Source organism: Hippocampus comes, unplaced genomic scaffold (genome assembly GCF_001891065.2).
Source record: "Hippocampus comes isolate QL1 unplaced genomic scaffold, H_comes_QL1_v1.1 scaffold106, whole genome shotgun sequence".
NCBI lineage: Eukaryota > Metazoa > Chordata > Actinopteri > Syngnathiformes > Syngnathidae > Hippocampus > Hippocampus comes.
Genome location: NW_017842055.1, coordinates 497629 through 523951, shown reverse-complemented (window position 1 = coordinate 523951; position 26323 = coordinate 497629). Strand labels below are relative to the sequence as shown.

At 44.7% G+C, this 26323-nt stretch overlaps 1 protein-coding gene across 3 annotated transcripts in view; it reads right to left on the bottom strand.

Moving 5' to 3' along the window:
* Positions 1–26323, bottom strand: part of LOC109510289 (plasma membrane calcium-transporting ATPase 1-like) — a 56152-nt gene that overhangs the window by 11613 nt on the left and 18216 nt on the right. For 2 of the 3 annotated variants that reach the window (XM_019860488.1, XM_019860486.1), the window contains exons 2-19: positions 20879–21251; positions 16423–16620; positions 15633–15890; positions 15423–15548; positions 14760–14885; positions 11578–11613; positions 6577–6750; positions 5538–5752; positions 4590–4832; positions 4072–4313; positions 3682–3919; positions 3246–3425; positions 3075–3162; positions 2888–2994; positions 2463–2654; positions 872–1085; positions 315–526; positions 37–144 (exon numbers count right to left, since the gene is read on the bottom strand). In XM_019860488.1, the coding sequence (XP_019716047.1) occupies positions 37–144; positions 315–526; positions 872–1085; positions 2463–2654; positions 2888–2994; positions 3075–3162; positions 3246–3425; positions 3682–3919; positions 4072–4313; positions 4590–4832; positions 5538–5752; positions 6577–6750; positions 11578–11613; positions 14760–14885; positions 15423–15548; positions 15633–15890; positions 16423–16620; positions 20879–21074 (3153 nt within the window). In that variant the 5' untranslated portion in view covers positions 21075–21251. The remainder of the gene's footprint in view (positions 1–36; positions 145–314; positions 527–871; positions 1086–2462; positions 2655–2887; positions 2995–3074; positions 3163–3245; positions 3426–3681; positions 3920–4071; positions 4314–4589; positions 4833–5537; positions 5753–6576; positions 6751–11577; positions 11614–14759; positions 14886–15422; positions 15549–15632; positions 15891–16422; positions 16621–20878; positions 21252–26323) is intronic. The other variant, XM_019860487.1, reaches the window with a different exon arrangement.

Below are 26323 nucleotides of genomic sequence, written 5' to 3'. Positions count from 1 at the left end.
TGGGGGGGGAGTGGGCTACGATGGCGGCGCGCTTACCTGCCCCCACAGTAGCTCGCCCACGCCGATGAAGACGCACCACAGCCATTGGTCGATGGTCAGCGCTGTGCATGAGAAGGGCTTGCCGCCAAATTGGACGATGACGATCTGAGCGGGACCGCGAGGGGGCAGCAAGTCAAACCACAAACGAAACGAGCGCAAACGGCTCCAGCGCAAAAAAAGAAGCTGAAACATGTTCAAGTGGGCTGAGAAAAATTCAGCTTTGACATCTTTGAAATGTCTTTTTTTTGTTTGCAGTCAGTTTATGAGGAGTTCACCTGCAGGGCGAAGGTTCCGAGAACGACACTGCAGAAGATGGGGTTGCGGTAGACGCCCTCAAAGACATTGCGCTCGCCGTGGATCTTGCGAGCGTTGATCTCGTTGAAGAGCTGCATCATGACGAAGACGTTGAAGACGATGGTGTAGTGCTCGGACGGAGGAGAGTGCAGCGGAGCGTTGCGACCGCTGTCCATGTCGAACAGTTTCTCGCCTGGATGCATACGTCGTGGCTCAATCTCTTTGTCGGATGTTTCGTTTGACATTAAACTTCAACTAACGCTTGCAGTAAACGGCTCCAAAACGTTTTGGGGGAGAAATATTTCAATTGTCACCATCAGAAAGTTTTTGCTTGAAAGTCAAAACAAAAAATGTCAGTAGTATGTTAATGTTCGTTAAAAAAAAAAAAAAAAAAAGGATTCTTAAACACAAATGATTTTTTTCCCCCTCCGGCAAAACATTTGCATTAGACAGGCCTGGAAAAACAGCAACTAGATACTGTATGATGCTAATTCATTGATCAACCTGTGATCATTTGTCCCCTTGGCCCCGAACTAACCGGCGAAGAGCAGGGTGAAGATGATGACAAGTTGGTAGACGGCGTGCCCCAGGATGTTCTTCATCATGGTGCGTGAGATAAGCGGCTTGTCACGTCCGTAGGGCCTGCGCAGGAGCAGCGACTCGGTGGGCGGCTCGGTGGCCAAGGCCAACGACGCCAACGTGTCCATGATCAGGTTCACCCACAGCATCTGCACCGCCTTTAGCGGTGAATCCTAGACAAAGCAATGACAAAAAAAAGGTAAATTGCCAATCACACCTGTTCACACAGCCAATTCAAACCTGCTTTTCATGGATTTTTCACGTTTTCCGTCAAAGTTACCAACATGAAATGGAGTACGAAGGGGACCCAGGAGAAAAAAAAAACCCAAAACAAATTGCTGATACTGATTTATTCTCATGCTGTCATTTGTTCATTTAACTGGTATAATGACAAACAATGATCTAATTCAATAGAATGTCAAGAAGCGAAACTTTTTTCATCCAATTGAATGGATTTTGTGCGGCTCCTTCTGGTCTACATGCCTTGGCCACAAGGGGGCAGTGTAATACAAAAAAAAAAAAACAGATGGTGACGGTCGCAACTACTCAGTAAGCTGCAATATGAGTCACTTCACATAGTGAAGTGATGCTCGCGTCATTTGCTCCGCCACTGGCGATTTGCATCGCTTGGTCGCATTAAAATAAACAGACAAGTCTATGTGGTTGTTTTAAACACACAAATCGTAATTATCTTTGTGTCTTTTAATTTTTTTATTTTTTGCATGTGTCATAATGTGACTGTAATTGCTAAAAGTGAACTCCTGACACAATTAAGAAAAAAAAAAATACTTGAAAGACTTGACAGCTGGCAGGAGCGATAACTTGCAACTCTCAGCCTGCTGCAGCCGGCGTAACAAAGTAGGCTAAGATAATGCCTCAAACCATCGGCGTAATCCCAAAATGGAAGCGCAGCGCGGCGCGGCGCGGCGCGGCGCGGCGTGGCGGGAACAACTCACACCAGACGACAACGCAAACGTTCAACAAGGAAGCAGCCTCTCAAGTCTATGGAGGAAATACAAGCAAGTAACGACAGGGACTTTTCTTCGACGCTCACATTCTTGGGTGCACTTTATTATTTTTTTTAAAAAAATAAATAAACAAAAAAAACACTTTTTTATTTTGTAATTTTATGTTGTAAAATAATAAATGTGAAAATACAAATCAGTTAAATGTATGCACTTGTTTTTGTGAGTTAAAAGATATATTCTTGGATTTATTGCTTCCCCATACATAAATTATACAAAAATCTGTGGTAGTTATGGATTTAAAATCTTTTTTCGAATGTATTTCTCTTCATGTGTGAATGTATTTGCACTTTATCCCCAAAAATTCATTGAAATGTATATTTTCTTTTTTTTTAATGAAATACCTGTACCATGGCCAAATCTAAAATATAATTTTGATGTAATTTTCATTTCAGTTCATTTTCTGAAAATGAATCGGAATACGGATTCAAAATAAATCAATTGAAACTCATGCTAATAACTTTTTGAACCGATCCCCTGGCACAAGGACATCGCAGTCCCAATAATCGCGTGTGCTGGCGGTACCTGTGTAATGCAGGCGCCGGTGAAGGCCACGATGACGGCGACCACGTTGACGGTGAGCTGGAACTGCAGAAACTTGGAAATGCTGTCGTAGACGTTCCTTCCCCACATGACCGCCTTCACGATGCTGGTGAAGTTGTCGTCCGTCAAGATGATGTCCGACGCCTCCTTGGCCACGTCCGTACCGGCGATGCCCTGGTGGCCAGCGGTGACAAGTTCAAACCGGGTCACGGCAATAACAAAATGCTTGCCAGCGACACCACTCGCATCCTCGGACGATGTTTGTAAATGCTCGAATTTAAATTGTAGCGCACATTCTTGGGCATGAGCTTTTCATCTGTCCCAGCCATGTTCTTCTATGATGTCACCAACTTTTCATAGTTGTGCTTTATCGATGTCAATACATTTCAAATAGACTAAACGGTTACCATGGCGAATCCGACGTCTGCTTTCTTGAGCGCGGGCCCGTCGTTGGTTCCATCTCCCGTCACCGCCACCACCTGCCGGGTCTCGCCCACCGTGCTGTCAATGATACCTGAACAACAAGCACGAGCGTGAGGTCCTCAGCAACAACATGCTCATTAGCATCTATGAGCTCGTTAACGAGACTCCCACCTTTGACCAGTGTGTGTTTGTCGGTTGGCGACGAACGGGCAAGAACTCGCAATTTGGGCCAAACTTTGTCCAGACGCTCTTGTTCGACCTGTGAAAACCAAAGAAAACGCCGTCCGTTTCCAGTTCTGGGGTGACTATCACGCTATAGGTCCATGTTGGGGCTCCGCCCACCTCGCCCTTGTCGTTCCGGATCTGCTGGTTGAACTCTTTGCCCTCCAGACACAGGAAGTCCTCGTTGGGCAGCAGGATTCCACACTTGGTGGCGATGGCCCGCGCCGTGTTGATGTTGTCGCCCGTCACCATGCGAACCGTGATACCCGCACGCTGGCACTTTGCGATGGCTTCAGGGACCTGATACCAAATGGACGATATTGACATCGCAATCTTCGCTGATATGCTTCTCACGTCGCACACGTGCATCATAGTCAATGTCAATTGTTTGTATTTACATCATATTTAGAGTACTTGTGTTAAATGTACGATATTTAGGTCGTACCTAAAGTTCTCTAGACCTCCAACGACTTATTGTACTTCAAACGTATCCATAAAGTACATGAAGTCTAATGTGGACACTTCTTATGCTCATTGAATGATGCGGTGCGGGCACCTCAGGCCTGACGGGGTCCTCGATGCCGACCACGGCGATGCAGGTGAGGTCGTTGACGATTTCGTTCTCCGCGTCCCAGTTGGGCTCGCCGCCCTCGGCCGGGAAGTCGCGAAAGGCCAAGCAGATGGTGCGCAGGCCGTCGCAGGCCATCGGCTCGATCACCTTGCGCACCATCTCGTCGCGATCTTTGGGCTTGAACACGCGCAGGTGACCGTCCGAGCCCAGGATACGTGAGCACCTCAAGGGAGACAGACAGAGAGAGGCTCTCACGCTAACTACACTTACGACCGACACGATCTCATACACTGATGAAACATTCACCGACCCAACTAAAACCCTCAAACACGTAGGCACACACACACACACACACACACACACACACACACTCACTTCCTGAGGATGATCTCGGACGCCCCTTTGCTGTACATGCGGAATCCTCCGCTGGCGTTCCTGATGACGGTGCTCATGGATTTGCGCGAGGAGTTGAAGGTGTACACTTTGTACATCTTCTCCTCTGGGACTTCGTCTCTGATGGGCTGGTAGTCCCGCTTCAGATCCAGAACCAGACCCAGGAGGGCGCACTCAGTCTTGTTGCCCACATGGCGAGGGAGGCCGCCCTCCTTCTCTGGAGGCTGGAAGGAGAAGAAGAAGGAAATGAAGAGTAGAGGAAGGAGAAGAAGAATCGGTTTACGTTTGCGGAAAAGGAGCAGGAATAAGATCTCCCCCCCCCCCACTACCCCCCAAAGTGTTTTAATCGAAAATGACTCCACACTCTCAGACTTCATTTAGACATCTTGTGTGAGTGAAGATAGTGTAGACAGACATCCTACAGGTACGTTAGCCAAGCGTATGCTAAAACTTTAATTCCATTGCTACATTAGCTTAGCGTAGCTTTTTGTCCTCCTCACCAGGATCTTGGTCGTGTAGGCCGAGTTGATGGAGATGCTGTTGACCAGGACCTCCAGGGTGTCGGGCTTGATGGCGGCGGGTTCGGGAACGGTCTTGTGATGAGTGTCTCCCACGTAGGCCTGCACCACGGTCATGCGGTTCATGGTCAGGGTGCCCGTTTTGTCTGAGCAGATGGCCGTGGCGTTGCCCATCGTCTCGCACGCGTCCAAGTGGCGCACCAGGTTGTTGTCCTTCATCATTTTCTACAAGATGGACGCCAGACGGGGTTAGAAGCAGTCGATGGTTACTACCGCCCTCTATATGAAGCTAACGCACCAGATTCCCACCACAAGCAGCCGTATTAGTCATTAGCAGAACATAAAGAACATATATGCCTGTGACTATTTTTATATGCTCTGGTTGCATTTGCTTGTTGAAAGGTTTATAGTAACCTCAATGCTAGTTTCTTTCATCTGTCTATGGTGCTTCCCAATGCGTGTTAGCATCAACCTTTTGTCGGACATGGTGATGTGGTTTCGTTAAATACGCAATGACTAATTCTCTTCGTTTTACATTCAAATACTGTATTGATGAACAAGAGAGAATTAATTACGTTGAATTCATTACTAAAGGAGCTACAGAAAATGATCATCGCGACTACGCAGGAGTAATATTAATTGTCCGAATATAAAATTGCCTAAAGGCATGGAACAACAGCAACACGAATGCTAATTCCATTACCTTGTCTGTTATGTTTCCCAGCGAGTATTAGCATTAAGCTAGCTTAAATATAAAACTGCCTGAAGGCATGGAACAACCGCAACATGAATGCTAATTCCATTAGCTTGTCTGTTGTGTTTCCCAGCGTGTATTAGCATTAAGCTAACTTGGTCGAGTTATATACGCAACGCGTAAATTCTCTTTATTTCCTGGTTATTATTAATCATAATTCCGATGAATGTGTTCACCTTGACAGAGTAGGCGAGCGCAATGGTGACGGCCAGGGGCAGGCCCTCAGGGACGGCCACCACCAGGACGGTGACGCCGATGATGAAGAACTTGACAAAGTACTGGATGTAGATGGGCGTGCACTCAGACGTCCACGAGCGGCCCTGGATGCCGAATGTGTCGATGACGAAGTACAAGATCAGGATGATTACCGTCACCGCCGACATGATCAGGCCTGCGCACAATGTCAATAATAAGAACATCAACAATAACAATAATAATGTCATAATTTACTTCTACTGACTGGCAGGGTGAATTTGCCCTCCCCCCCAGACAATGCCAAAATATAAATAACATTGTGATCAATTTTTCTATTTTCATTTCTGATATATCCGGCTGGTATAATAGTAAAAAATAGAGTATTATAATACATATAAAATATCAGACATTGAAAATGTAAGTATTGTTTATGGAGGAAAAAAAAAATCATCTTAAAACTCCAAATTTGAAATGATTGCAAACATGCTGCTGTTTTGGTTAGCAAAAGTTGATTGAAAACAGACAGTGTAGGCGCTTTTCAGCTTCATCGCTCCGCCCCAGATGTTTCCATCCTAATTTTAATAAGTTCCCGACGTGAAGGTGAATGAAAATTAAGGTCAATTAAAAAAGTGCGTCAATTCCGGGATGAATGGCGTCTGCCATCGAGGGGAAAAAAAAAATGGCAGATCCAATAAACGTGAGTGCCTGGTGACCCAGCTTACGCCTGAACGCTTTGTGGGCTTTTAAAGCAACATGCACACATTTATTGGAGTCGTCCGCAAAAATAAAATGGGCACACGACATGGTCAAAAATAATTGTAATTAAAAAATAGGATTACATTTATTATCATTTAGTCTGTTAGTGAAAGTGGTATTTTAGAGATAGAAATAATATACAGTACTGTCAAAGAGTTTTTTTCCCCCCCAAGTAGGTAATTTCTCATTTTTGTCATTTCTAAATGATATTTAAATAATAAATTGGTGAAAAAGTGTTTTGTGTGCTTTTTGCAAGTGCCTCACCGGCCTTCCCGATTTGCACAGCCAGTCTGGTCAGCTTCCCCTGCAGCACCGACTTCTCCTTCTTGGGCACGATTACCTTCTTGACCGGCTTGGCCTCCTCCTTCTCCTCCGACTCGGCCGCCTCCTCGCTCTTAAGCGGCTGGATCTCCAACGCGATGCCATCCTGGGTTTTGGCTGAAAGGGGGTTGGGGAGGGGAAAAAAACAGGGGGGAGGAGGAAAGAGGACATGGATGAACATGTGAATGATGATGAGGAGGAGGAAGGGTGTGAGGACGAAAGGCAGAGAAAAGGTTAGAGAGGTTAAAAACAGACGAGAAATGTTTTTTATGTTGTTTTTTTTTTTGTTTTTTTTGCACGGAGGAAGAGAAGCAACAGCTTTTAGCACTGACGTGGTGGCCCCACGTCCTTTTTCATCTTTCAGGGCGCAGAGGAGCTTACATCATGACAACAATCAACAGTTGCTTGTACAACTTGTATTAGACACACACACACAAACACACACACACGCACACCAGATTGTGATGAAGCGCAACACACACACCAGCGGCTTACAACACAGAGCATTCAACTTCACACACACGACTCCATCGGTTCCCTAACCAAGCTCAATTTACCGGTTGAAGCAAATCAATGCCGCCCCCAAATCACCACCGTCGTTTAAATGAAGCCTTTCCAATGAAGAAAAATGAGAATGTCAAGGTCAAGGTCATCTTTCTTGTCAAATATGCTTTATGTATAACACGTCAAGTGGGTTCATCACGTGGTAAGTACGCTATCGATTGAGTGCATGATTATCTGAAGAACAAACTGGCCTTCCAGCCAGTATATTACATGGGAAAGATACAATGTGATGTGAATGGTGCATCATTGATATTTTTTTTGAAGAGCTGAGGTTGGAAATAACAAAATCCCTTCGGGACGTTTCATGACATTGACCTTATTAAAGCTAAAACCGGTTGGGGAGGCGTGGGGGTGGAAACAAATGCTCAGGACAGAGGACTAAGGGTTAATTGGCGTGGGGATTATGGGAGGTCCGCGGACCTCGAAATGTTTTTGAGCCCCGGCACGACATCCCACTACACAGAGAGTGTCTTTGCCTCACATGAGAGCTCAGCCGGCAGCTCCGAACGAAAGCTGACGAGGAGTCTTGGCCTCATTTGCATAAGCAAAACAGCCTATTTGCATCTGGCGGATGCGTTTCATTGAGCCGCTTCCCAGCATGCATCGCTGCTCGCCCAAAAGCTTCCTCAGTTAATCTGACGCTGACTGGTTAAGGTTGAAAACCTCATTCAGATGCTACGGCAGCTCATGGGAAATGATTGCCAACATTTAACGCGACTGATTTTGGACACATTTATGTGACAAAACAAACAGATGTACTTTTGGGGTTTTCTTTCGGCTTGGCATATCGATTTTAGTAGGATGCAGTTTCTTTCTTTCTTTTTTTTTTTTAAAATTCAACCCCTGTAGCCTGTTTCACTTCGCAGCATGAAATTCCCTGGGCATGTTTATCATGAGGAGACCCACAAAAAAGTCTCAGTAAGGCATGCCCCCCCCCCAAAAAAAAAAAAACACACAGGAAGTCTGCCATTTCAGTTCTAAAGGGACTTCTTAGAAGTGAAGATGGCCATTTGTCTTTATTTGAAAGCCTCGAGGGCAGTTTGAAATTTGGAAGGCATGTTTGTCATGAGGGCGGCACGCTGGCCAATTGGTTAGCACGTCTGCCTCACAACGCAGAGGTGTAGGGTTCGATTCCGGCTCTGGACTTCCTGTGTGGCGTTTGCATGTTTTCCCCTTGCCTGCGTGGGTTTTATCCGGGTACTCCGGTTGCCTCCCACATCCCACACTCAAAATTGTGCCTCGATGTGAGGGTGAGCGCGAATGGTCGTTTGTCTATGTGTGCCCTGCAATTGGCTGGCGACCAGTTCAGGGTGTCCCCCCCCCCCCGCTTACTACCCGAAGACGGCTGGGATAATAAAGCGGATTCGAAAATGGATGGATGTTTATCATGAGCAGAAGCATACAAATGTCTTAGGAACCTATGCCCAAAATACCACAAAGAAGTCTGACGAGGTTTAAAGCAGCAATTTTAGGGTCATTTTGTCAAAGGGCACCTTAGAATTGCTTTGTTTCGTCATTGTTATTATTTGAAAAAGTCGGCCTCCATAATCAGTTGGTAGCAAAATCCATCATGAGTAGACCAAAAAAAAAAAAAAAGTCTCAAGACATGGACGCCTGTCATTTTTGTTCCAAATGTCTTGAGAGTGGTTGAAATCAAACATTTCCTCGGGCAAGATTATGAAAATTTAGCCCCTGGAGCCAGTCCGACTTTATATCATGAATTTGGTAGACATGCCAATTATGAGCAGACCCACACAAAATTCTCCGGAAGCCGTACACAGGAAGTGTGCCACTTTGGTTTGAAGTGGCCATTCGTGGTCATTTGGTCCAAATCCCTCTTGCAATCACTTTTGTTTCTTCATTATTATTTGAACATACCAGCCCCTGAAACAAGTTTCATGTATCAACATGAAATTTGGTAGACACGTCTAGCATGAGCAGCGGCGCAAAAAAGAAGAAAAGACACAGGGAATGTAACATTTTGATGGTCAGGGTCCTGTTTCCCATTTTCCAGGTTTTGAAAGACACTGAGGAATTCATCCTCCAGACTTCGTCGGATTGTTACCGAATTCCAAAATATTAGACCAAATTGCAAAAATCTAACGTTAACGTCACCGTGTGTGGGAGGAGCATGTCCAAGTTTGATAACTCGCCATAAAACAGAAAAATGTTTCAATTCAGCTCCCAAAGCTAGTTTGCGTGTTTTATTCAACATATGGTATTATGATGCTTTTACTTCTTTTATTCTTCCGCTGATGCGTGGCACTTTGTTTTGGCGGTGATAGTATTTCAAAATTCAAAGTGCTTTCATCCCTGAGAAGGAAATGATTTTGATGTCCAAAAAAAAAAAAAAGACTGAAGGTTGATTTATGACCCCTGATAAAACAATCAAAGACAAAAGGATTAATAACCCCTCATAAAACAACTGCACCCTCTCAACAATAAAAGCACGTGGACCTTAAAACCTTTTGAGTTTTGGTTTTTTTAATCCTTTTCATTGTTTTACCGAGGGGCATAAAGTTATCGGCGGCCATAAATCAATCCCATTGGTTGACACGCATGATTGACAGATTGTTTTTCCTTTTGGCAAAATTTATAAAAGGCCAAACACAACACGTCCCCAAGATGATGAATCTTGAGAGAGGCTGACTTTCAAACCAGGAAGCGGTGGAACTTTCACCCAGCACACGACATGGAACTAACTGACACTGAGACCCACCGACCAATCACAGCACGATTACACCATGGGACGTGTGTGTGTGCGTGTGTTTATGCGTGTATGTGTGTGTGTGTGTGTGTATGTGCAGTGGTGGTGGTGTAGGGGTGGGGGGAGGGGCCGGACAATCAAAAAGAAAAAAAACGACAGCAAGTCCACAAACAGACGACAAACTGAAAAAGGACCACCCGAAAAACCACAGCGATGCAGAACCACAACAGCTGGGTGGGATGGACGGATGGGTGGCAGGAGGAGGAAGAAGAGGAGGAAGGGGAAAAGACGAAGCGGCAGCAGGACAGGAAAAAGAGGAGCAAGACCACGATGACGAGACAACATCAAAGTCCTGAGTAACAACCTGCAAAGAACCAATGAAGGAGAACAAGAAGAAAAAGACGCACAGCCCACATCTTGCTGCCAGGGTGCAACTCCCACGAATTTTGCAGTAATTCTATATATTATGTGCGGGGGTGCTGGGGCGGATGACAAATCCTGCAGCATTACCTATTTTGACCACCAGGGAGCAGCGGAGTTTGACCGACAGCGTCGTGTGCCCTCCACAACAGTGCTCCGAGCAACTAAGCTAACTCAAAGCTAACAAGGCTAACAGAAGCTAAAATCGTCAAAACACAAATACAAAAAAGTGGACGCATGTATACAAGTAGGCACGCTTGATTTATGGTTCCACCGAGCGCCCAAGTGGCAGCAGATGCTCAAACCACAGGAGATTTGCCTGCGCCTGTGCGTGCGCGAGCGCGTGTGTGTGCACGCACGCCACCTTGCACAGGACCTGCAAGATGACAGGCAAGCGAGTGTGCTCTTTAGCTTGCAGCGATGACATCAGAAACAAATGCACACAGGCGGCACATGAACACTCAGGGGTATGCGTCATTTTCAGCCCAGACTGGATTATGTGGCTGCAGATAAAAATCACGTTACGATTTTTTTTTTCTTTGCCCGATTCTGATTTCAATCCATTTCATGCCCTTTTCATTTGTAGAAAGCGCAAATAATGATGACATGTTTCTCCGTGTGGGATTTGCTTGATTTCTCCTGATACCAAACAAGTTTTGGGTTTAAAAAAACAAAACAAAACAACAAAAACAGAAAAAAATTCCAGAGAATTAACTTGCACCAACTTTGTACTTGTACTTTATAGGCACATCTTGCTTGCATCATGGTTTCATGCTGCATCCAATTTAATGCGCTGCTCCTTCTGAAGTGCTCGTCTTGGCCAGGAGGAGGCAGTCCTGTATAGGCGGCCGCAACGACTACTTAAAGGTTTCACAACAATTAAGTTGATGTTGTTGATGAATCTGACCACGGATTAGATGTCGATGAATCGAATAATTACGATTAACTTTCAGAATTAACTCTCTGTTAGGAGCCGCGTTGTTGCAGCGCGCATCAGCAAACGACCGAAGCCGCAATAAATAAATGAATCATCACCAAGACAATAGCAGATGCAAAGGCAGAAACGATTGAGAGTTGCACCCGGGCAGAGCGAGCCAACAGGCCCCTTTCTAATCAGAGAGAGAGAGAGACAGACAGACAGAAAGAAGGAGCACCCCCTCCTGCCTCTGGATGGAGATGACAGAGAGGGGGGAGGACGAGGAAGAGGGAGGATGGTGGGACAGAGCGACAGGTGGATGAATGGAGGGGGTTACCTTTGTTGCGATTTTCGGGGGGTCCTTGTTTTTTACCTGTTCGGACAGAGAGAGAGGGCGGAATGCTGAGAAGATGGATCAAAAGAATCAAACTGAAGGAGAACTTCAAACACTGCCTCTGTGTGTGTGTGTGTGTGTGTGTGTGTCTTGTTGGCAGGAATGGACCAATCAGAGGAGAGGGAGACACTTCCGACTGCTGCGTTTTGCTGAAGCCAGCCAGTCACAAATGATCACTTCATCAAGAGTTCATTTTTATTGCCAATTAAGTTTTAAAAATATATTTACAGTGCTGATTTCTGTGTTCTTTGCATATGTATCATATTGAAAGGTTTCGGTTCATCAAACCAATTTTAATATCTATCACACAGACTCTACACAAGGAAATACAAAATTCACTTTCTAAATACACCAAAAAATTGTGTGTTGCTAAATTGTTTAAAAATTTGGCGGGGGGTAATTATGACTGATTAAAGAATGAGTATAAATAGATTTTTTGTTCATTTATATATTTTTTTTATTGATGAATAAATGAATGACAAACACATGAAGATGTTTCCTTTTAAAGAAAAATAATAGCAATTTATGAATACACCAGGGAAATATCATACTGCTGTCAAATTGGGCCCTTTTTTGTGTGTTAAATGCATTAAAAAAAAAAAAAAAACTTGAGGCAGACAGTGTCCGTCTTTGTACTGACTTGGTCCATTCATCCCCTTCCTAAATGAATGCCCGACAAACTCAAACGTTGGCCAAGGAAACAAATGAGCAGACAGAGAATCCAAAACAACCAGCGAGCGTGATCACAAACACTAAAAAAAAAAAAAAGAGCGGTCGCCAGCTCCCCCAGACTGTAGCCGAGCATCACACCGCTCGCTTTGTGTACACGCCAAGATCCTTTTCAAAACGTTTTTTTTCTTTCCTTAAAATTCTTTTTTTTCTTAATGAAATACCAGTCGAGGCGTGTGTTTTAACAAAGGGGGCCGTGGATTATTTCATTCATTCATTCGACACCAATGGCACACTGATGACTGATGATTGGTCAACCTGACAAAAGACAAAAGTCGCGTGTAAGCTGAATTACATGGTCGCTCATTCCGAAGACACATTTTTGACTTCCCCTTACTGGATTTACACTGCAGCTCGCGCTGTCGAGTACATTACATCTCATGTCAATCGATATTATATAGAACATGAAATAGATTGTATATTCTGTCACAGAGGTACACACTGTACATCAACTGCAATATAACTGATATGCCTGTTTGTACACAAACATGAGGTAAATATTACATAAGAGGTGTATAGAATAAATAAAAAAAAGATATATTTTTTAACAATTAAAAAAATATTAAAAATTAAATGACATAAGTATGCTACTTTAGTGATGTAAATAAGGTAAGTTCAAGACATGATTACGAAGGGTTGAATGACTCCACATTTGGCGTCCATATTACGGCGATGATAATCGAGTCCATGTTGACTAGTCAATGCTGTCAAGTCGATGAATCGATGATATTTTTTTCCCCAGTGGTCAAACCCAAAGTGTGCGTGCGGCTTTGGCCTCGAATGGAGCTCGCTCACTCATTCGCTTTTCCCGCAGTCCTCATTTCCAGTAGCCCCGCCTCCTTCCTCTAATCCCATTCAGACCCCTTCACGGCCTCACAGGCAGTCGGAATTTGTAATACTCAAAAACCAAGTTATGTAACAAGTGTGATTTGTGATTGATGAGTGAGTCGGCGGCTAGGGCCGGTGGAGGGAGGAAGAGAATTGCGAGCGTGTCCGCGGGTTGGAGGCGATGAAGAAAAACGGCAGTTGGATGTTAGCGTTGTCGGTATTAACCGTTCATTTTCACTCCAATGAGGTTTTTGATCGTGTCTTGGTTTGGTGGCGCGAGCCGACGCTGAGGGTATGTTGACTCTCTTTGCATTGTTACAGGAGAGCGTTGGGTGAAGTCGCTGATGTGGCGCTTTGGGCTGTTGACCAGCTAGCGTTAGCATTGCACTTTTGTTTTAAGTGATGACAGATTCCCAAATTTGCGAATGTTTTTTCTTCATTGTGAGTCATATTTTCCCCACGCCTGCGAATTTGCTGCGCTGACCGACGACCTGTTCATTTGAGGACGGGCGAATGTCATTCATGCCAAAATACTGCGGCCACGATGGTAACCCCTCTTTTATTGTGGAAAAGACAAAATCCAGAAAGGATGTATTTAAAAATGTTATAAACGGTCTTACTTACTGTATGACACAGTCTGTTGGATTCTGACGGGATAATAACAGTGAGCAAAAATATCACAGTACTAAAATGACCGATATTTGGGTCAATCAAAACAGCATTTGTTCTTTTTCACAATGAACGCAATGTATTTACATTTGAAAGCAACATCAGTTGAAATAAATAAATAAATCGATCTTCTGTTTTAATTCTTCTTAGCAAGTCGCTGCGACACATCACTTACGAGCTATTATTAGCACAGACCCGTTGAGCTACTCATGATGTCCTTGGGGCTAACTAGTAACTGCCGGCACTAATTCTTTTAAAGACAATGCACATTAATCAGAGAGAAAAGGCAATCCTGTTTGCGGTCTCGCTTTTGTGTTGCCCAATCGCTCTTCCTCCTCCCTCCTCCTCCTCCTTGCATAAATGCTGACCCCTCCCCTTTCCGCTCGTCAAGAAAGAGAGGGAAACTTTTGTGTTGCCCAATCGCTCTTCCTCCTCCCTCCCTCCTCCTCCCATAAATGCTGACCCCTCCCCTTTCCGCTCGTCGAGAAAGAGAGGGGAAAAAAAGTGAATTGGTCGCAATTTATTTGGTTTACTCAACGATGCAATCTGCCAGTCTGCTTTGACGTTCTTTCAAAAAAGAAAAGTAAAGCTCATTAAACGGTAAAAGTGCCAGTATTAGCGCTTATTGAAACCGCAACTTTTTCAAACAACGTCTAAGGCGTCAAACCGCCGATTGTCCTACGTTCATGTTTACGCGCCACTCATGTAGCATATTTAAAATATGTTGAAAATTCTCAAGCATGTAGTGTAAAGCCAGCTGGAAAAGTCATTTCATGTCGTTTGTGTCAAGTTGTTTCGCTTGCAAATGAGCACAAGAAACATTCTTGATGTTCTGGTGGTGTTTTTAGTTGTTGTTTTTCATGTGTGTGTGTGTGTGTGTGTGTGTGTTTTATTCCTACTTTTCTTGGCCTTCTTCTCCTCGTCGTTCTCGCTGGCACCGAGCAGCGTGAAGATGATTCCCGTCTGAGAGTTCAGACCCACGGCCGACACCACCATCCGGCCCGAGCCCTCCATCACGTGTGTCCCTGCCCAGCAAAAAGACACCTTTAGTATCGCCATGATAGCTACTGGACCACAATAAGTGCTGATGCGGGCGGCTCCACAAGGGTTTCATTAACGCTACAAATTCTAATGGCAAGTGATTAAATGTAACTTGAAATGTTAACAATTAGCAGGCTAATATATAACGAGAGAGAACAACCATGGCGCTAATAGCAACCTAAAAAAACAAAAACAAAAAAAAAAACCCCACAAAGGCTTTTACATTCCGGGACTGTCCTGTCGTTTGCTCTTATTTCTGATTTGAATTTGGGCGTGTCCGGAAATATGCTCGGAGCGCGCACTGAAAGATTTATCCAATGCCAGCTCCCTTGAAATAAGGCCACTATTGGCCTGATAACGGTGCTCGCCCATCACTAATCCCAAGAAACTTTCATTTCCTGTTTGATGGTTATCATCGCTCAGCATTACTAGTAGGCCCGGAGTTTTTTTCGTGTTTGTTTGTTTCTGGGATCGCACTCCGAATTGATTGCGTTTTTGGGGCATCGCGCCTTCAAACTCACCCGACAGCAGCATCGGATCTTTCTCCAGAGACTTGCGAACGTGATCAGACTCTCCGGTGAGGGAGCTCTCGTCAATCTTCAGATCGTTGCCTTGGATCAAAATGCCGTCAGCTGGCAGGAGATCGCCTGCGGGTGTCCAAGACGAGAACATCAGATACCATTTCGAAAGAGGCTCGCTCCAACACTGACACGCGTTTGCGTTTTGCGGACCGTATTTGATCTGAGCGATGTCCCCCACCACCATCTCGGCCACGGGGATCTGTATGACTTGTCCCTTGCGGATGACGGTGAACTTCTGCTCCTGCTCGATGCGACTCTGGAGGCCTCGGAATTGCTTCTCTTTGGACCAATCGTTGAAGGCCGTCACCAGCACCACGATGATGACCGAGAACAAGATGGCCGCGCCCTCGATCCAGCCCGCCTGCGCCTCACCCTCGTCCTCCACGCCGCCCGATGCCTGGCCGCAAGCTAGGAAAAAAAATTTCAAATAGAAGAGAAACATTTCAATTCAGCTGCGTGGAGCACTCGGACGGGAGTTACCTTGGGAAACGCCATTTTGATTTAAAAAAAAAAAAAGCTAACTATTATTCTCATTTTTTAAATTGTATTGCATATCAAATTCCCATTTTGGTGGTTTAATTGCCAGGTGAATGCATGCCGCGATCTGATCTCCTTGTCCTTTCTCGACTGCGTGGGGCAGTGTGCTCCACTGCCCCAAGTTAACATAAAACATCATTATCAAAAATTGCTAACATGAGAGTAAAATGTCAACTTTGAAATATAATAGTGCAGAATCTACACAATGAAAGGTAGACATTAAATTAGGTGTGATGCTAAAATTGTTTCTTTTTTTTTTTTTTTTTAAAACATGATCTCGATTGAAAAAAATAATAAATAAATAGACATGAGAGTGAAATGATAACTTGTCCTGGAAATGTCAGGTTCCAGTCAAAGTTTTGCAGTCGGCCTCAAGCAGAGCTCTCGAAGCGGGCAAACGGACCTTCGCTGTCTCCGCCTTCCAGGTGATAGAAGGACAAGCCCAGCGAGATGATGGCGGCAATCTCCAGGATGATGAGCGTGACGTCTTGCAGGGCTTCCCACACCAGCTGCAGGAAGGTTTTGGCCTTCTTGGGAGGGATGAAGTTCTTCCCGAATGCCGCGTGTCGCTTCTCCAGGTCAACGGGGTTCCCGGAGAGACCTGCGGTTGGATGGAACCATTTTTAGTACCTCGACTCGAAATGAAGATTTGCGACCCGCTGCTCGAGTTAACGTCACAATGTCAGACACCGCGCACCGCACGGTCCAGAATCCGAAACGGCCGTCTCGAGTCGGACTCCGGCCTTCCCTGTGGGACACCGCCTACAGAAATGCAATCTGGTGCCGTTCACCGGTGGCAACCTGGCGCACGGGCAACGCCTCCCCCTCGAAGCAGGCCGCTCGCTCTTCGGATGACGCTCGAAGCACTCGTCAGACCATCGCTCGACTCAATCGAGGGGGACACGAGAGCCCTCGGGGCCAGATGAGCGAACGTGTCGGAACGAGATAACGTGCCGCGAGGAGTCACGTGACCGCACGCGGAAGCCGAGCGGGACTCCGTCAATCAAACGGAGCCTGGCAGTCACATGACCGCGGTCAGAAGCAACGTATTCAAAGTGGAAAACGTACACGAAGCGCAGACCAAACATCAGTTCTTGAAACGTCAATTTGAAACCCTAATTTAAGGCTGTATTCAGGCTGTAAACCCTGTTTGAAATCTTAATTTGAAACCTTAACCAAGGCTTGAAATCCTCACCTTGACTTGAATTCCAAACTCTTGTTTGAAAGGATACGGCCTATCATGAAACCTTTGAAACTGTAAACCCTCATTTAAAAAGCGAACCGCAGCTTTCAACCCTACCCTTGGATTGAAACGCTAATTTGAAACCCCATCCTTGGTTTGGCAACGCTAACCCAGATATGAAATCCTAACCTTGACTTGAAACCCAACTTTGAACATCTGAACTCTTTCCCGATCAAATGATTTGCCGGTGAATCACGTCTGAATTGGCTGGAAATGCGTTTGGTTTGCTTTGAGTGAATTTCCTCGCGGCTAAACGCTCGTTTCTTTGCTGGCGACAGCCAAACGGCCACATGTGGCGATGCACGACATAAACGCGCGCAAACGCTGTCGACGTTGTCGCCATGAACACAAAAACGCGGCGAAGCCAAATTGGAGTGTGACTTTTTGGAGTGGGCGGTTGTAATTTGTCGGTGAAAAGAAAGCAGATGTGATAGATGTCCACATGGCCGCAGTTGCCATGGTAACCTGTACAGAAGACACCCACCGTCTTCGTCGTCTTCCTCCGGGAAGGAAGGAAGGAAAGAAAGAAAGCTTCCGTTAAAAAAAAAAAAAAAAAAAAAAAAAAAAGGGAGATCTGGCCTTTCAGCACGGCGAGGACAAACGAGAGCCGACCTCCGCCAAGGCTCCGAGCGATACGACAAAACGTTGCACGGCTCGATGCTTTTCTGCTTTGGAGACCAGCTCGGGCTGTGCGTCTATGTGTGTGTGTGTGTGTGTGTGTGTGTGTGTGTGTGTGAGAGACACACTTATTGGGACCAACATCACACATCTCATATCAGTGACCAACTTCTCTCACCAGAAAAACATCTAAACATCAGATGCCACACAAAACACCGAGCTTGTATGGTTCAGAAGTGTGTGTGTGTGTGTGTGTGTGTGTGTGTGTGTGTGTGTTTCTCGAGTGCATAGGAGAGCTTTTCATGTGTATTTCAGAAGGTGGTTTCATTCATTGTTGGTTTATTTTTTTCTTCTTCTTCTTTGTGCAACAAAGTAAAAGAAAAGATGTTCGCAAATGTCCAAAAAAAATGAAAATAAAATAATAATACTAATCACTGAAACGGCAATTTGAACCCGTCAATTTTAGGGTTTCAAGCGTAGGTTATCCAAACCAAGGTTCAGGTTTCAAATTAGGCTTTCAAGCCAAGGAAAGGGTTTTCGACTTTTGTTTTTAATCATAGATGCAAGGCAACCTTTCTAGCCCCGCGACGCTTGAGTTTTTTTTCACTTGTAACGGGTAGCATTTTTCACAGCCCTGTTTTGTTCACCCGAGATGTCGGCGCTGTTGGACAGTCTGCGTTGATGCGGCTGGAGCCAAGAATGAGGAGAGAGGCACGGCGGTGTGGAGCGCGGATGCGTATTTAGACCTGAGAGTCGGGGCTTGGAATTGAAGCGGATTTACACAGGACAGGGGGAGTGAACCCATCTCTTTTTTTTTTAAGTCAGTGGACGCTGCAGCTTCTGGTTTGCTTTCAAAATTAGCTTGTAGCAGACGTGTGCACATTTTGAGCGTGAGATCTCTGATCCACTGGTGAAAGGACACTTTGATTCTCTCCTCTTTCATGTCGAACTGCTTCAAACAACAAGGCGTATGCAGGAATAGCGCTTACCATTGCATGACTGTCCATGCCTTATGTGTCGTGTTATGTTACCGTATTTTTTCTTGTTCTGCGAAGCGCGATATAAATAAAAATGGATCGTATCGTATTGAACTGGATAAACAAAACAACAAGAATAACGTCTTATATTTGGTAATATTTCTGAATCAATGGTTGAGTTCAGCAACGGGGGAATTTTTTTTTTTTTTCCTGAGACGACATGGCGATAAACGTCAACACATGGTAAAATCCTTGTGACACAACAAAATCCGCAAATGTATCAAAAATAAAAATAATAAATAAATCACCGTTGAAGTTTGAAATTTTGCATTAACGTTGCCAAGTCAAGATTCCTCCTCGTTTGCTTTGCGCGTTGTCGGAGAAAAATCTGCTCATCGTTGAGTGGTTATTTGAAAAGTCACAAAACAAGGTCCAAAACCTTTTTCACATGCCGTTGTCATTTTGTTGACAGGATAACGCTTAAAATAGTCATTTTATTTTTAGTTTACAAGCCACGTCTCACATCAGATTGTGACAAAAGCTGCAAGGATAAAAAAAAAAAAAGAAGAAAAAACCCCCACACGTTTTTGATTTTTCTTTTTTTTAGGCCATGATGAAAAGAACATCAGCGACCACCAGGGAGGCTTCAGACGGACGCTTCACAAGACATCAAAAATGTAATGGTGGATTAAAAAAAAAAAAGATGAAACGTGCGCGCTGACACTTCACGTGCACTGTTCAATTTAAGCGTGTGAAGCGCGCGGGTGTGAAGCGCTGTCGCTTCGGAGTCGGCTGTCGCACTCTGACACGCCACAAAATTTTATTTCAACCACATTTCGACAAATGCATGCATGCATGCTTTCATTCAGCCTCATTTTTGCCATCAGGCCTATAGAAATACACGAAAACTCAATTTGTCCATAACATGACCGATCTGCACATGCATAAGAAAGTCAACCGCACTTTACATTAAATTAAAACATTTCAAGAAATAAAAGGCCTTTTTTGGGTGGGGGGGGAGGGGGGTAAAATAAGTATAAATCATGTTTATGGTGAATAGGGTCGATCACATATATTAATCAGTATTAGCATTGTATTTACGCAAAAATCTTTTTCAAAAATGTATCAGATAAACATAAAAATGATTAAAAAACAAAAATAAATACCTACATCCTCTATCATGGAAAATCTAATTAAGATATATTTTTTAGGGTAAATGTAGCTTCATTACAAAAATTTTTATAAGCTAGGACGATTAACAAATAAGATACAGAATGATAACATTTTTAAAATTCAAAATATGCACGTTAAAAAACCAAAATAAAGTCCATTTTGGAAAAACGGAATGACATTAAAACATGTTCATTCTGAAGACAAACACATTACATGTCTTTATTTGTAATTTAAAATAATAAAATGGATTTTAAAAACGTTTCAATTAGGAAAAACATTCATCAAAAAAATATAGATAAGGATTAAGATTTCATAATTTTGTTGCTGTAAATTGGGAATTCCCCCATTGTGAGACAAATCAAGGTTTTCTTCAATCTTCAAGAAGTACTTAGATCGTGGGACGAAAGTCGGCAGTGGTGTTGCGGACGCTGCAGCCGATTTGCCAAACGGAAGGCCGCAATGATCTATGGAGATATTAAGGGAGCCGCCTGGAACTAATTTCAATCCAGCAATGGACCAGCGGCCAGCACACACGCACGCACGAGGATCAAAGTTGATGCTGATGACGATGACGGCCCCGCCGGCGAGAGCAAGAAAGAACAAATAGCAGCCCGGCTCCACGGCCATTTTCTGGCATCAGATTGGCTGCACAACACTTTCGGGGGTTGGTCCGAAATCATGTCAGCCAAGGTGGTATAACTCGTATCATCTTAAGTATAATTACCAGAATGTAAACAAATATTGTCATTGCTGTCGCCGTTCCTGCTTGTCGCGTGATGCGCGTTTGCGGTGGGTCGTCTGCAGTGGACGAAACTTTTGGTTATTTAGGCATCGACTTAGCGTTTTACCTTCGATGGGGGATGTTTTGAGGCGTCTGCAGATGCCCTGCACGTCGCCGTAGTCGTCTCGTATCTTGTTGACGGCCTCACCGCTGCGTAGTTCCATGAGTCCTCGCAGGTCGCTCACCGTCACGCCGAAGTCGCCATCGTGGTTGCCATCGGCAACCGAGTTCCCCGGAGGGTGATCCGCTGTGTTGTTGGCCATGTCGGTAATCCTCCGTTAGCGTCTCTCCAATGTCCAAAAAAAAAGTCCCAAGAGGGGGGCGTGTCAATGGATGGGTATTTAAGGGCACTGTAGTTTCGCAGCTTAACTCCTCACTGGGACAGGCATGCTCCTCTGGGTTACCATGGAAACGGGGATAAACATGTTCGGCTGTTGTCGCTGTGAACAGAGAAAGGAAGTAGAATGGATGAGAAGACCAGCTGAAGCACCGCAAACAAATCACAAATGGCTTGTCTTCGAATCATCAAAAAAATATTCGAGTGATCAATCGATTATTAATCTACTTGTTAGTTGCAGCCCGAGGCAAAACCACACTTTTTTTTGGAAGGGGGGGGGGTTGATGTGTGGAATGTTTGTCTCTATCTGTTCTGGTTGTTGTGAAAAACTTGACTTTTCCCTTGCTTTTGTCAACTAACTCGACTCTGTTTGCAGCCAAGTTCGTTTGGGAGGAAGATTAAAATTATCATCACAAATACATTGAAGTCAATGAATAAAATGGAGTCATTGGCTTGCCCTACCGCAAACGTTTTGTATTTATTAACCTAAGCCCCGCCCCCAAATGGTTTTCCATTTGTTGTTTGTTTGTTTTTTGACGATAAAGCTGAAAAGGGCCAGATGGAAAAGGAAGTGTCAGCGAGCGGTCGGAGGTAAGACTGCTTCTCCATCGCAACGGCATCAAAACGAGAAGTTTGGACACGTGATCATCAACAAAGTGCGTGCACCCATTTCAAAAAATGGGTGGACATGTCCATCATAACAGGACCCACAAAAAAGTCTCAAGGACCCATTGCCAAAATTTAATAAGTCGGTCATTTTGGGTCAAAGCAATTCTACGACTCTTTGATAAAATCAAATAAAAATCAGATCCTAACACCGGTTTCACCAGTTGTCATGAAATGGGTAGACATCAATCATAAGAGGACCCACAAAAAAAAAAAAAAAAAGAAGTCTCAACGACCCCTGAAAGCTGAACAGGAAGTTCGGCATTTTGCTTTGAAGCAGTTTCTACAGACTTCCAGCATATCCTGGAAAGCGTCAAGAAAAATAAATAAATAAAACTAATAAATGAATAATCGGTTCCTGACACCATTTCCCCCCAATCGACATGAGCTTGGGTGAAAATCTCGACTAAAACAGGATGCGCAAAAAATGTCCCGAATTTTAACTTCCAGTCAGCCATTTTGGGAAGGACTAATCAGAAGCAGCTGACAAATGGCCACCGCTAAATGATATTTTTTGAGGCTTAGCCATGAAAAATAAAACAACCTAGATCAGAAAAAAAAAAAAAAAAAAGATGACTGCCGCACGGACCTGTGGGTGGTGTCACACAAATGAACTCTGCACTAACACACAAACGCACACCTAAAGACACACACCTCCTCATGCTTGTTTGTTCGAATAGTCGACCGCACCCACTTGAGTCCAAAGGTGAAATAGCTTCCAGTTCGCAGTCAGAAAGGCACAACGGAAAATAATTAGGACGCCCACCTTTTGCCCAATGCGACTCACCCACCCGGTAATACAAAAATAGAATCCTGTGCAATTTCTAGCTTGAGGGTTTGTAGTCGTTTGAACATTCCTGCACTGCTGAAAACGTCAATTTGACACGACAGTTTGACGTTTTGATTATGTCGCCGCACCCACACAGAACACGTGGAAAAATGTCAGGATTTGGCCACAATGTGCCAAAAGGCGGATATCTTGCCACGTCGTCGGCACCTTTTTATGTCCAAGTGAGACATCTTAACGAAGAGAAAAGCTTTGCATGGCAGGGTGGAGGCAAGATTAAGATTCGCTCGCCCGCCCGTGTTGTTAGTGGAACTTCTTTGCATTTTTACCAAATGAAATCAGCTGTACTGTCCAAGGAATGCCAACTGCCATTTTCAAAGCCTTTTCACGGATTTTTCAGGACGCACAAAATGTTCTGCTCTGACAACATAAACACTGAACCGGGAGAGCACACACTCTTTTTTCCACTGGAAACAAAAGTTTGTTTATTTAAAAAAAAAAAAAAATGTATTGAATGTTTATCAAGAGTTTTTGAGAGAATTTTTCAGGGTAAATTATTATTTTTTTTTTCACCAAGGCATTTCAGTGGGCGGTAATTATCTGTGAATTTTGTCTGTTTTTATGCCGGGTTGGTCCCAAACCCCTGCAAGATAATTTCTTGTTGTTGGTTTTAATTCACTGAGCAGTGTTTGGCGCCCAAAATCCAAATTTCGTGAAGCCTAATCTGTACAACGTAAAGTATGTACAGACACACGTTTGTCTTTGTGTATATATTTATGTCATATATATTATGTCTATTTTCTAATAGTGTCCAATGTGTTCATTCATGTTTTTTCTGCTCAACTGCTGCTCCCCTTCTTCCTCTTCTTCTCTGAGCCTCTGCAGACACACCTGCTCTGCATACTAAAGCAGCAAGAAGCCTGCTGACTGCACGCGCGCACACACACACACACACACACACACACACACACACACACACACACACACACACACACACACACACACACACACACACACAAACTTGTACTCACGATCCAAGTATGCAATTGCAAACTCCCTGCTGGCCACACCCTCCACACACAGAAAGGAACTTTTTTTTTTTCGTTCCCCTTGTTGCACCAAGCAACTGAGTGAGTGCTTGTGCCTCATAGGAACTACTTGGACAAGGACACACTCACACACGCACACACACTAGATTTACGCAGCATGCTTCAGGTGACACAATTCCCATTTTCTTCTCCCAAGGGACACAATTGTGACCTGACGGCAGCCTAAAGGGGGGGGGGGGGGGGGAAATCGGGGAATCTTCAAGACGTGCATAAAATTTAGACAGATGCTATCTGCCAACCACTGTGCAGCCTCAATGAAATTTCACATTAAATACGATGTGATTATGTGACATTAGGTTAGTCAAATATTTCACAAGGACGTACGTACTATGGATGCCAAATTAGAAGTGCACCAAGGACAAAAGAAGTCAAATAAAGTGGAGTGGCGTGGAGGTTGGCCCTCATTAAAATCAATGGAGGGATGAGTCAGCCCAGGCCAAGTCAATGCGTGCAGCATTTCGTATTTGTATTATTGATGTATTATTGTCATTTACGTCTGCATTAATGCTTGCGGGGTTATTCGCGTCCAACTCGTTAAGGGCCAACCAATGCAATTGGCCACTGGAGCCGCCATGAAAACACAGACGAGAGGAGGAGGAAGTGAATACTTTTAGAATTGATTGGATTAATTGCATGATTGACTGAAACCGTCCCCCGAAGGCCGCATGACGTCACTTCTGGCGCGACCCGACCGCACGCGGTGTCCAAATTTACATTAAGCCTGTCCAAATTCGCCACGGGTGATGCGATCTACGGAGGCTACATGTGGAGGAGCCTTTGAATGCATCAAAGGGACTCAGCGCCGTTCTCGAATTTGGAAACCACGTCCAGACGGCCTGCCCCGGAAGTCATGCGGCCGAATAATACGGGCTTCGGAAGAGGCGGCCTGTGAATGTGGAGACAGCCGCAGTTGTCACTGTATCTGGCTTCAATTCACGGACGCGGCAAAAGAAATCCACCGGCGCTTGCGGAAGAGCTGCGAGTGGATACTTTGAAGAAGCAACCGCTTCATTTCAATCTCCCGTGTGGACTAATTTCGGTTCCTCTGGTGAGAACGACGTCGAGGGTGTGACATATCCGTTGAATGGGCATTGGATGGGCTGCAACCGTTGCTTAAAAATGTCCCATAATATTTCAGAAAACAATTCAATGTTGAATTGAACTGGGGAGGGCCATCATACAAGAAAAACACTGCAGACATGGATAAAGAATATTCACACACTTAAAAAGGCACTCACGAAACAGGCCACAAATGACTGCTGAAGCATCCAATTTCTCCCCAGTACAAAAAAAAAAAAAAATGTCCCATAAAAAGACAAGGCTCCAACACACGGCAAAATACAAGAACACTCAAAGTGTGTACGTTAGCATACCAGTGCAACACTTTACGACATTGCATCCAAGCGCACGCACGCGCACAAAATGTCCCCTTGAAGACAACTGTCCACACGATGACAGTAAAAGTGGAATGTCACGAGTTAAACTGCACTAAGACACAAAGACAAGTGCACACACATTCACATGCAGGACACGTCACTGCGTTGAGTGCAGACACCGCGCGTGTGTGCGTTGTAGCATGTCAGACTGAGAAATCAGAAGGGGGTGGGGGGGACGTACGAGCAGCCGGGAATGCAGGAGACCACACCCATATCTGCAGTCATGTGACCACCGGGGGTGGGGGCGGGAGGGCGACGATGAAGGTTCAGGAAATCACCACACTGCAGAGACCACGAAGACACACACATGAACACACACACATTCGGCCCAAGGCCTGGATGTGCTCGGCATGTCCACAAGTGGTCGCCTCCTCACTGCACCCCCAAAAAGATTTCATCGATCCGCATTCTTATCCCCTCCCACCAAAAAAAAACGACCAAGCATTCAACCTGAAGCTGAAATAACAGCATCCAGCACCACGGCATCTGACTAAGCTCACAACCCACTTTGGTTCTTTTTTTTTATTTCCACGTGTTCATATGACTATGTACGAACATGCAGATGCGCCGTCAAACATCACATCAGAGTTGGGAATTGTCCGCATCCGGCACGCTATTTTACTTCATTACAATCAACGGTCGATCTCGTCACTGATGTCACTCATTATATCCAAAAAAAAAACCATTTGGCTTCCGTCTTTCAATTGCTCTGCATGCAATAGAAAGTTTGGACAGCACGCACAAACGCATTCCAGAGATTCCCGAGTGTCTGCTGATGAGTGGACACTTTGGACAAGCTGACAAAGGGCCCCGTTGTCTTTTGTGCTCGATGTGCGAGTGTGCGTGCGATCGCTAAGTTACGCCAGCGTTCACCAAGTGGCACACAAGGCCGACCGCTCCGACTTTGCTTCCCGTCAGTCCGTCGCCTCGACAACAGCGCCGCTTAGCCTAGCTGCGGGACAAACAAGAAGAACGACATTGTGGCTTGAGAATTCATATGTAAAGGTCGTTTTTTTTTTTTTTTTTTCCCATGGCAAAAACAATCCCAAGCGTCGTAACCGTGTCTTAGGATCAGAGTGACATGACATATGTTTCAAGATACAAAGTACGAGCCCTCTCCCTCGTAATCAACGTGACAAACCGAGATTCCTAATCTTTACTTTCTACACAAAAACAC